The 12,336-nt window shown below is 30.6% G+C and overlaps 1 protein-coding gene across 2 annotated transcripts in view; it reads left to right on the forward strand.

Annotated features, from left to right (window-relative positions):
* LOC114324167 (histone deacetylase complex subunit SAP130-A) overlaps nt 1–12,336 on the forward strand; it is a 115,306-nt gene that overhangs the window by 69,871 nt on the left and 33,099 nt on the right. For both annotated transcript variants that reach the window (XM_028271917.2, XM_028271919.2), the window contains exon 9: nt 7,066–7,431. In XM_028271917.2, the coding sequence (XP_028127718.2) occupies nt 7,066–7,431 (366 nt within the window). The remainder of the gene's footprint in view (nt 1–7,065; nt 7,432–12,336) is intronic.

Here is a 12,336-nt window from a genome sequence, read left to right on the forward strand (position 1 = left end):
CTTCATAGTGCCCAAGCATATTCTAAGACATTTGAACTGAATGCGGTCTACAGTCAATAAATGTGTTTTACTGGCAGCACCATACAGAATGCAACCATAGTCTACAATAGATCGCACGTAGGCTCTGTAAAACATCAGTGCAACTTTAGGGTCAGCACCCCATCTACGATTAGTGACACATTTAAGGATATTAATACCTTTTTCACTTCTGCTTTTTATATATTTAACATGTTTTGACCATAAAAGTTTCGGATCAAGAAGAATGCCAAGATATATGTATTCTTTGACAATAGGTATATCATATCCAGACAGTTTTATTTTGTCAGGCGTATGAATCCTATGTCTAGTGAATATCATTATGGCTGATTTGTCAGGGGAAATGGTCAGCGCATGATTTGTTACCCAATTATTAACCTTATGCATGATGAAGTCCAGAGCCTCCAGGCAATCAGTATACGAGTTACGCTCTGTATAGATGCATATGTCATCGGCGTATTGAATGCAATTAATTGAATTATCAAAAATGCCATGAATACTTGCTGAAAATATGTTGAACAATAGCGGACTTAAAACTGATCCTTGTGGTAGACCTGTATGAGCTATTCTAGGACCATGTAGTTGGTTTAAATGATCTTTAATATATATAACACGATTATTATAAAGATGAACAATATTAGAAGCTATATTTTGAGGTAATCCCATATCATAAAGTTTTTTATGCAACATGGTTAAATCAACAGAATCATATGCCCCTTTTAGGTCTAAAAACAAACAAGCAAGATAGTTGTTTCTGGAAAACGTCATTTGAACGTCTGTGACTAAATGTGATATTGCATCAAGTGTTCCAACACCAGACCTAAATCCATATTGTGTACTTGGGAGAATACTATAATGTTCTATAAGCCATTCTAACCTAGTCTTAATCAGTCTTTCGAATGTCTTACATATGCAAGACATTAATGATATCGGTCTATAAGAAGAGGAGAGTGTTTTATCTTTATTAGGTTTGAGAATTAAACATATAACTATTTCTTTCATATGATCTACATATTTTCCATTGAAAAGCCAATCGTTGAAAACTGTTAGTAGACTTTGTTTACCTATAAGAGGTAATTCATATATAATGTTATAAGTAATTTGATCGCGCCCCGGAGCTGAGGAATTAGAAGACTTGAGTGCAGCCTCAAATTCTTCCATATCAAAACTTTTCTCGAAAATATTGTATTTATAAGTTTGACTGTTATTCTGAATAGGAAGATCAACATATGGCGGAGCAAATTTGTCGAGTAACTGTTCTATTAGTTCATTTGATAGAGGATATCTTCTTGAGTGATAATTTTTATTCACTAGTTTATTAACAAAATTCCAAATTTTACTGATGGGAGTGTTTTTGTTTAAAGTATTGACAAAGTTAATCCATGAATTTTTTTGTTTGTTTGTAAACAAAAGTTTACTTTTGGCTTGAATATGTTTATATTTAATATAGTTTTCAAAATTCGATACTTTTTTGTAATTTTTGTATGCAAGTTTCCGAGAATTTATCATATCTTTACATTCATTATCCCACCAGACTGGAGTTCTAGTTTTTGGCTGAAAAGAGTTTTTGATATTCATAGAATATGAGGCAGCATCGTCAATTGTCTTTAAAAGGAAGTCAAAACGATCCTCAGAAGTGATATTATCAAATATATTTTCAGCCAATATTTTTTCTATATGATATTTAAAGATATTCCAGTTTGCCGAAGACTCTTTCCATTTAGAGGAAGGAATTATTGTGCATGGTTGATATTCAAGATCAATATTGATTAGTATAGGTAAGTGAGTTGAACCCAGGGTATCAGGGACAGGATCCCATGTAGTGTATCCAATTAGATTGGATGTAACGAGGGACAGATCCACCATTGATAGAAGTTCATTGGGTCTTGTTACTTTGGTCGGTCTACCGTCGTTTAGCAAAACTAAATTACCGTTATCTAACGCGTCCACTATACACTTACCCTGAGCGTAATCTTTCAAGGAACCCCACCTACTGTGGTGTCCATTGAAATCCCCACCAACAAAAACCTTACCGCTAAATTGACTAAAAAGTTTTTCCCAATCTCTACAAGTAACTATTACTTTAGGAGGTTTATAAATGCAAACAACTACTAGTTTTATTTGTTCTATAAAAACTGCACACGTTTCAATACCTTTATTAAAGTTTTTAGTTACTTTAACCTCAGTAAAACAAAGATTTTTTGATATGAGGATGGCTACACCACCAAAACCATCAGGTCTATCAGTTCTGACAATGTAATAACCTGTTAAAGCAAAATTTTTATTTTGAGAAAGCCATGTTTCATTAAGTAAAATGACATCAACTACATTGTTTTCAAGATAACTAAGTAAACTAGGTTTATGTTTATTTATAGATTGACAGTTCCACTGAAGTATGCTAAACGTCCTATTATTCCCCATCACTTTCAGTATTTATTAGGTTGCCTAACATTTTTTTCAATTTCTTCCTTTGTATTTTTTTGTAAATTAGGTAAAAATATTTTAGGGTTAATTTTCTTGATAATATTTTCGATCAAAGCTGGGATTTCATTAATTATTTTACATTCTATTTTTTCTTTGTAAGCCATAAACTCGTCCCGGTAGGGATTGGGGATTATGGGTTGGGATATGGTATTTTTAGTTTTGTGAGATCTTGGAAAAGTTGGAGGTTTCTCGGTCGCAGTAGGAGAGACAGCTTTACGCTTGTTTCCTGATCTTTTAAAAGCAGGTAAATATGATTGATTTTGATTTGAGCCTTCATGGACATTGGGAGTTAAGGAGGGAAAATTTTCTATAGTATTTAAAATATCGAATCTATTATTTGTAGTTATCTTGGCGTATGACGGATTATTAGCTATGGCTTCTGCCTCTCTAAAAGTAGTATTTTCAAAAGCCATGATTGATTTTATTTTGTATTGATGTTTAAATGTAGGACACTGTTTAGAGAGAGAGTTGTGTTCAGAGGAGTTGCAATGTAAACAGAATAGTGAGTTAGTACATGTTTCATTATTATCGTGTATTTGACTACAGTTTTTGCAACGATTTGTTGTTGATTTGCATTGCCGAGCAGTATGGCCGAACCGAAAGCAAAAAAAGCACTGAACAACTGGGTATATATACTGTTCAACATTAAATCTAACCAAGTCTAATTTAACAGTCTTAGGAATGCTATTTCCTTCAAAAGTTAATATTACCATCTGGCGAGGAACAAGAATTGTTTCGTTATCAGAATCGATTATTTTCCTTTTCAACCTTTTTACTTCGATAACTTTTTTATCCGAAACAATATTTTCCAAAATATACTTTTCTTCCAAAAACGTATCACATTCTCTGATTATTCCCTTTTTTTGGACAAAAAATGATGGAATATACGCGACAAGTTTATTGCTCTTAATAAGCTCGTGATCGACTAGAGAATTTGCGCAAGTATAAGTTTTAAAGATTACCTTCACCTTATTTCTACCTACAGCTTTTATGTCTTGTACATCATGTTTGAAAAACTGATTCTTAAATAAATAGTGACCGACGCGGACTGCCGTTAAACGAGTCAACTGTTTATCTATCGACTCACAAAAAACATAGTAAGGGCCTGAATCGTTTGGTTTATACCTATGATTTAAATTTATATATGTTTTTTCTTCCGTATCCATTGAGGATGTATTACTCTGGGGTGGTTCAGCACCACCCCCCGAGTCACTCATAATAGTAAATATTTAGATCCTACCTTATACTTGTAGACTGGCCTATTTCTATATTTAAATAAATTACCCACAAATTTATTAATAACACTAGTCAAGGACACCGGCACAGCTATCGATATCGATACACACCTGTTCACTGTCCAACGAATACTGCGATTTCTTGTTAGAAATAAAAAATTTTAGTAGTTCCAAGATTACACAAAATCTAGGCATGGGATAAAAAAGTTTATTTGAAAAAAGTTTATTTTTTTTTCTTCTTAATGGCAGTACAGGCTCCTTTTTTCAATATTTTATTTAGTTATATAGTAATTTCCACGTACTAACATATTTCTGAAATTGGGCTCTGTACCGCCATTCTTTATTATATTACGAATATGTCTGCCAAATATCTCGACAAAATACTCAAAAATTAGAGCCGCAATCTTGGAACGCGTTTGTTGCTACCTGTTGATCCCTACTGTAGCCTCTTAAATGAACCTCAAAATTTGAAAAGGTAAACTGATAAAATTCCATTTTCAGCATTTTTTTAACAGCATAAGGCAAGCCGATAATGGTTTGTAATTTTTTTCTGCAAAAGACAAAAGTACATACTTTAAATTAAAAAAGTTTGAGCTTTGAGACGAGTAAATTTTTTCAAAAAAAAAATCTCAAAAATGTAATTTTTTGAAAAATCTCAAAGTTTGACCCCTTATATCTCTAATGGGCACGGATGAAAAAATTTGAAATTTGGCTGAATGTTAGCCTCTAGCAAGTAGAATAAGGTGTAAACATTTAGAGTTGCAGACTTACCTCATATAGGAATTACAGGCCTGAAAAAATGGTCAAAATTTGAGCGTTTGCGGGCAGGGTAATTAAAATTCAAATAAACTATCTACTTAATTCAATAAAAATTAATCTATTTTCACCAGATTTCACAATGAATACAAATTTATACAGTGTGGGCCAAAGAAAAGAGTTCAGCTTGATATTTGGCAGTTATTAGATTTTAAGGGAATGCCGAAACAGGTCGATTTTTATTTTTAAATTGCAATTTTTGTATTGGGACCGTGCAAGTTCGGAAAAGCGACACCTGGTTTCTTCGCTCTGCACTTTTATTCGCACTTTGAATTATATTGGCCAATCATATGGTCCTGGTTACTGGATAATTGTCAAGGCCATAGTCCAAAAAAAATAATAAGAAAAAATAAGATTTAGGTTATGTTATTTAAACGTAAACAATTGTATGTAGTAAATAAAATTAGTTATTAAAATGCAGTAATGCAAGCAAAATACAATTAATTACATTTACCTTTATATAATAATTGCATATCATATCAATATTGTGGAGCAATATATAATTTTTCTTCTTCATTGACAGTAAATATGAAATATACGTCAATTTGACAATTTCAATTGACAATGAATTATTTAAGAAAGTTACAATATTTCTCCGCTATTCTCGCACGATCGTTTCTCGTATCGCCTCCAAGTACTTGCACACCGCGAATATATATTTCATACGTCTCCATGACGTGTCATCGTCAATGACGTCATCCATCTGGGCGTGATGACATAATCAATGATTTTTTTAATGGCAATAGGGGTCGTATGTTATCTCATTTGAAAGAGTGTTCAATTCTCTGTTCAGTAGTATAAACAATAATATAATTATTTATACAGGGTGGCCAAAAAATAATTTTTGAATTAAATTAATTGACACAAAAAAAGAATGTATGTAATTTATTTAACTCAAAATACATTTTATTACTGTCATAAAATAGAAAAAAATTATTATTTGGCAAATAAACATTGCTTTTCGCTTAAATTAAATGTTCAAACTGTCAAGAGGTAGGTGGGAGACTGTTCGTGATTTAATTTAAGAGAAAAGAAATGTTTATTTGTGAAATAAACGTCTTTTCTATTTTCTGACAGCAGTACAATGTATTTTTAGTTGTCACAAGATATTCCTATTTAAAAAAATCATCGATTACGTCATCACGCTCTGATGAATGACGTCACGTAGTATGAAATGTATCCCAAAAAGTGGCAATATAATAAAAATAAAAATGGACCTATTTCGGCATTTACTTAAAATCTAATAGGTAACTATTGCCAAATATCGTGGTGGACTCTTTTCTTCGGCCCACCCGGTATAAATTTGTATTTATTGTGAAATCTGGTGAAAATACATTAATTTTTATTTTATTAGACAGTTTATTTGAATTTTAATTACCCTGCCCGCAAACACTCAAATTATGACCATTTTGATTTTTGACCATTTTTTCACGCCTGTTACTCCTATATGACGTAAGTCTGCAACTCCAAATTATTACTTCTTATTCTACTTGCTAGGGGCTAACATTCAGCCAAATTTCAAATTTTTTCATCCGTGCCCATCAGGGATATAAGGGGTCAAACTTTGAGATTTTTCAAAAAATTACATTTTTGAGATTTTTTTTTGAAAAAATTTACTCAAGTTTCAAAGCTCAAACTTTTTTATTTAAAGTATGTACGTATGTCTTTTTCAGAAAAAAATTACAGACCATTATCGGCTTGCCTTATGCCGTTAAAAAATGCTGAAAATGGAATTTTATCAGTTTACCTTTTCCAACTTTGAGGTTCATTTAGGGCCTTACGGGTAGTTTAAAATTAAATAATGTTACAGGCAATTTGTTTAGAGCATACTTTTCTAAAAAGTTTGGTTTTTGATTTATTGTTCTAGGACAAACCTCAGTAAAAATATTGGCTAAAGAGCGAAGCCATGTTTTCCGTGAAAATGATCGACACGCTTTAACAAAAATGGCCGTCATCGGCAAACAAATTTTTTAAAATAAAATTAATGCAATTGTGTACTCTCTATAGACTGAAGTTTAAAAGGTAGAAAAATAAAAAATATTGAAAATAGTCAAGCAACCACCTTTGGACCACTTGGCTTGGATTGACCCCATACTGTATAAGAGCTCAAATTTTTTTTATTTTTCAATTGTAATGTCAGGTTCGGATTCAGCATAATCAAAAACAAAATAAAAACATTTTTGGTCAAGGTAAAATGATGAGTTCAACGATATTTTTAAAATTATTTATACAAGAGTTTTTATTGTTTAACCAATTAATAAATGATTAGCGGCCAAATCTGTGAGAACTTTTTACTTTAACATATTTATAAACCAACAAAAAAGGTTTTAGAAAAATATAAGCTTGTTTGATTTTTCCCGAAACAGTGAAAGTTTTCGATCTACATTGACTCCCCTATGTATCTGACAGAGATGTAGGTAACTCTAAATGTGGCTGAGTATGATTTTACTCATCGAACAAAATCCCCGAAATTAACTATATTAAATTTTTTCAGGCATAGTATCGAATCAACATATGCGTTTAAATTCAGTCATGGTAGTAGATCAGAGTCGTGGCAGTTCACAAATCCATTCTCAAGTCACAGAACAACAGCAACCGCCGCAACAGATTACTGAACAAATCCAGCAACAACTGCATCCGGTGGCAACTACGAAGATTTCGTCTTCGCCAAGACCCAGTATCTTGAGAAAGCGAGACCATGAAGGATCGCCGCTTAAAGCAGCTAAAAATCTGGTACCCATTCTGGCCAGTTTACCTTCGCAACCTCAAGTCGGTTCACAAGCGCATAATTTGCCGCCTAATATGCCGCCTGCCTCGCCACCATCACGACCTGATTCTCGCGGCAATGGACATAGTTCAGGTAAAGCTTTTTTGTTAATATTTTTAATAATAAATAGGGAACTTGCATAAAATTTTAAATTCGAAAAATGCTATAACTCACAACAGAACATGATTTAAAACATATATAAAAAAAGTTTTTTTTTGTCTTTCGTTTGGCGCCTAAAGACGATTAAAAATTCAAATTATACCAGCCAACCCAAAACTTGGTCGTGACGTCATATAATTGTAGTATTGGATATCCTCGCATTAATTCAATAGGTCCGGCGTTCGTTTTGGCACTGACACTCGTTTTAGAATATTTTGATAGATTTTCCAACCTCAACAAACTGGTATTATTACAATGACATACAATAAATGTCATTAAAATATAAATATAACCATAAACATAAATAAAGTACAATTATGTGACGTCACGGGTCGTTTGAACTATTTTAAACACGCAGAAGATTTTAAATTGGTACTTCTAAGTTATTATGAGTTTTTGAAGCGTGAAATTGTGGAAATCTCATTTTTAAACAAAACTGAACATTATTATGTAATAAAAAAAAAGAATGTGTGTGTACTTTGTACGCACGTAAGAAGTTATACTTCTATTATATGATTTAAACGAAATTAATATACTTTTTATTTATATTTTGTTTAAATATTAAACTAATTTATACTTACTACTTCTCAAACATTTTTATTAGAACAGTGCCAAAAATTAAAATAATAAAAGAATAAAACACACACAAACACATTAAACAAGCCACAAATGATGTCTGAACATTAATTGTCGAAATTTTTTTTAACTAAATACGTATTTTCTGAAAATACAATTATATAATAAATATACTTACAATCATAAAATGTATTAAAAAAAACAAAAAAGAAAGTTTCTATTGGGACTCGAACCAGCGCTGATAAGAGCGGTTGGTATTGGAATTCATTCGCCTTCTCCGCTTAGCCACGGGCACTATGTGTCATTATTTACGAAGATCGACTAACTAAACGGATTAAACTTGTGATATTTTGATATTTTGAAAATTGATCAAATTATTTTAATTTTGAATTGAAATGATTTAGAATTGAAAAAATACAACAAAACATAGAGTAAAAAAACAATATATTAGGTGAATATTGATAGAAATTTTGATGGTAATCAAATTATATAAATAAAAGTATTACATACTATGTATTTTGGCAGATCAAATAGGTAGGTTTATACCCATGATACATTAACAATTATTACGTACCTGTTGCTTTTAAAAACTATTTAAAAGTCACTACAATATTATAAACTTTTTTGTTTCTGTCCTCACAACAATAAAACTAATATATTATACATTTGTTTACCTTTACCTTTACCTCCAAACCACAGCTGCCATATCGGATAATTTTTGACGTCATTTGAACATCCAATCAGAACAAAGTTATAATGCGCATGCGCCGGGCTGATAGGTTTTAACATATAAAAAAATCACCCTCTATCGCCGGTAAAGAAGTATAACTTCAAAAATGTGCAAGTTCCCTATTGAATACTCAAGTTTTTCGAGTAAGGTGTATCTTTAATGGATACAGAGTATTGGACTTATTAATGAAACTATCAACTTATTTTGAATCACCCTCACTATCCAACAATCTGTATATGGTGCACCTCTAAAGTCTTCATTTTGTTAAAATATTTTAAGACTAATTATGTGAATCCAGCAGCACCTCTGGATTCGACAGCAATCGTTGTGTGTATTATTTTTCACTTCGATGTAGTGTAATTCTTTATAGTGCTCAACCTATCTGTTTAATATTGCATCTGTCTATTAGTGTACCTTACTGGCTTCAATCGTGATCTGAATTATTTTCTTATGCTATTTCAGATCTTACAGAACTTCGTAATTTTTTTCTATCCGTAATAGTTGGACCATAAATTGATTTCCTTCGATTTGCGTGTTTGTCCACCCTCTCCGTAGTTTGTTTTTAAACCAAGAGGAGTAAACTAAAAAGACAGATTCACACCCAAGAAAGTCACTAGAAAAATCATCAAATACATCTTCTTTTTTGGTTGATGATATCGACCTTCGATGGTAATCCATAAATATTATATTATTACCCCAGGCTGTGGGTGAAAAAACGTGATATAATTCAGGAATTTTTGAAACCTATGTAACCAAAAATATTGTGCGCTTTTTTTTATTGCGATTTTCATTTGTTAAATTTGCAATTTTTAATGATTGCAGCTTAGGATATTGATTTTAGAGAATAACTTTTTAATAGAAAGTTGTAGTAAATAAAAAACCTACAATTTGAGCTATCGTAATTTTAATAATTTATAAAAAAATAAAAAATTTCTACGACCAACTGAAGCCGAGATAATTTTTGGGTTTGAAAATAAGGGGGCAAATTTCGTTATAAACGTTTAGAGCTGAAGCGTCCCTGTACATCCTATGAGTTTCTAACTTACAGATTATTGATGCTGAAGACGAAACGAAGATTTATAAAAAAATAAAAATTTTCTACAACCAACTGAAGCCGAGATAATTGTTTTTTTTTCTTAAATCGTAGTGCCTTTATTTATAACAATTAAGAAATTATTTTAGTCATTGACTAAAGAAAGACGTATATTATCTTAAAATAAAAATTATTATAAAATATAATTACATTTAATTATTAAAAATTATTTTTAAAATCGGTGCTTTTGCAAGCGGCCGAATTCTGCAAATCGTCCGACTCGCTTCAAATCCGCTTCAAATTTTTACGTAACTTGTATTAAATTTTGACAGAAAACAATTTAATAATATTACCATTATAATATACAGTCTATTTACCACTGTATTTGTTTTTCTTGATAAACTTTTATATGTGAAATCCAAAACGAATAGTCACTACAAGAAAAAAAAGTTTTATATTTTATATTATAGTAAGAAGTAACATTATTATTATTATATTTATATAACAATAATATATTTATTAATAATATATTTCATATATATGTATCATTTTTGTAATATTATTTCTTCAGAAATGAAATTTCACATATAAAAGTCTATCAAGAAAAACAAATACAGTGGTAAATAGACTATATTATAATGGTAATATTATTAAATTGTTTTCTGTCAAAATTTAATACAAATACGTAAAAATTTTCCGAGCGCGCGGATTTGAAGCGAGCCGGGCGATTTGCAAAATTCGGCCGCTTGCAAAAGCACCAATTTTAAAAATAATTTTTAATAATTAAATGTAATTATATTTTATAATAATTTTTATTTTAAGATAATATAAGTCTTTCTTTAGTCAATGACTGTAAAATAATTTCTTAATTGTTATAAATAAAGGCACTACCTACGATTTAAGAAATAAAAACAATTATCTCGGCTTCAGTTGGTTGTAGAAAATTTTTATTTTTTTATAAATCTTCGTTTTGTCTTCAGCAACAATAATCTGTAAGTTAGAAACTCATAGGATATACAGGGCCGCTTCAGCTCTAAATGTTTATAACGAAATTTGCCCCCTTATTTTCAGACCCAAAAATTAGAGGTTTAAAAATGTTTTACGCATTTATTTACATCAGAATATGAAAATATAACTCTTTAGAAGGAGATTGGATGTTTCACCAACTCTCTACGATTTTTTTTCAAAAAGTTATAGCCTTCGACATTTGACCTCTTGGGATAAACAATTTATAATATCTAAGCAACAAATTCATTAATCTGGCTTTACAATTTTTTTTTATGTTTGGAATTGAAAGATCTTCATTTTAAAGCTTTAAAAAATATAAAAAAATATTTGTACAATAAATAATGCAATTGTAAAAAACGGCCATTTTGGACCTTTCGCAGGTTGTTTTGCAATAACCAATTAACGAAATTAAACTTACCATACCTCAAATTGTAGGTTTTTTAATTTACTACAACTTTCTATTAAAAAGTTTTTCTCTAAAATCAATATCCTAAGCTGCAAAATTAAAAATCATTAAAAATTGCAAATTTAACAAATGAAAATCGCAATAAAAAAAAGCGCACAATATTTTTGGTTACATTTTAGTAGAAGTTATTCCTGGCATCGTCCTTTACAACACCTGATAGGTTTCAAAAATTCCTGAATTATATCCTGAAATCGACCTATTTTTCACCCACAGCCTGGGGTATATTATATTATATCAGGGAACGCAAAATTTTACGAAAACCTCCAAAAAAATAAAGAAAGGATAAAAATTAGTGAATAGGTAGTTGAAATTGTCTATTATTATATAAGAAAAAGTTTACAATTCTACATCCCCTCCATTTTACAAAAATTGGAAAATACGGGGTGAAAATTTTTTTCTCGGGGGTGAAAAAATATACGTTCAAAATAAGTCCGGAAATGGGTAAAATGACTAATTCTAAGTAACTTTTGTTCTATAGAGTTTTTTTACTAAGTCAATACTTTTGGAGTTATTTGTGAGCGAATGTGTTCATTTTTAACCAAAAAAAAAATGTTTTTGGACGGTTTTTCGGAGATAACTCAAAAAGTAAGTATTTTAGCGAAAAAAATGTTCTTAGTAAAAATATAGCTTATAAAAAATTGAAAAAAAATGGTGTATGCGTGAGGTCTGCAGACCCAGTAGAAGCAGAGTTGCAGCTAATGAAATGTAGGTTCTTCTTCGTCAAATTCCAAATCGAATATTTCAATGTGAAATAACCAAAAAACGGAGCACTTTTCGGGGAAAATTCATTACAACTTTTTGTTTAAAAAGTGTTTAAAAAAAGTTTTATTTTTGTTTTTTAAAAAAACTTCTAACATGAAGTGTAAGTGAGTTACGTTCAAAATATTGTTGGTCCCTTTTATTTTTTGGTAAAAAATGGCGAAAATCACCCCTTAATTAGCTTCTCAAATAAAATTAATCGTTAGCGCTTTACAAGTTACTTTACTTCTGTATTGTTTATATTATCTATAAGTTTCATTGGTTCAA

This window comes from Diabrotica virgifera, chromosome 1 (genome assembly GCF_917563875.1).
Source record: "Diabrotica virgifera virgifera chromosome 1, PGI_DIABVI_V3a".
Taxonomy (NCBI): domain Eukaryota; kingdom Metazoa; phylum Arthropoda; class Insecta; order Coleoptera; family Chrysomelidae; genus Diabrotica; species Diabrotica virgifera.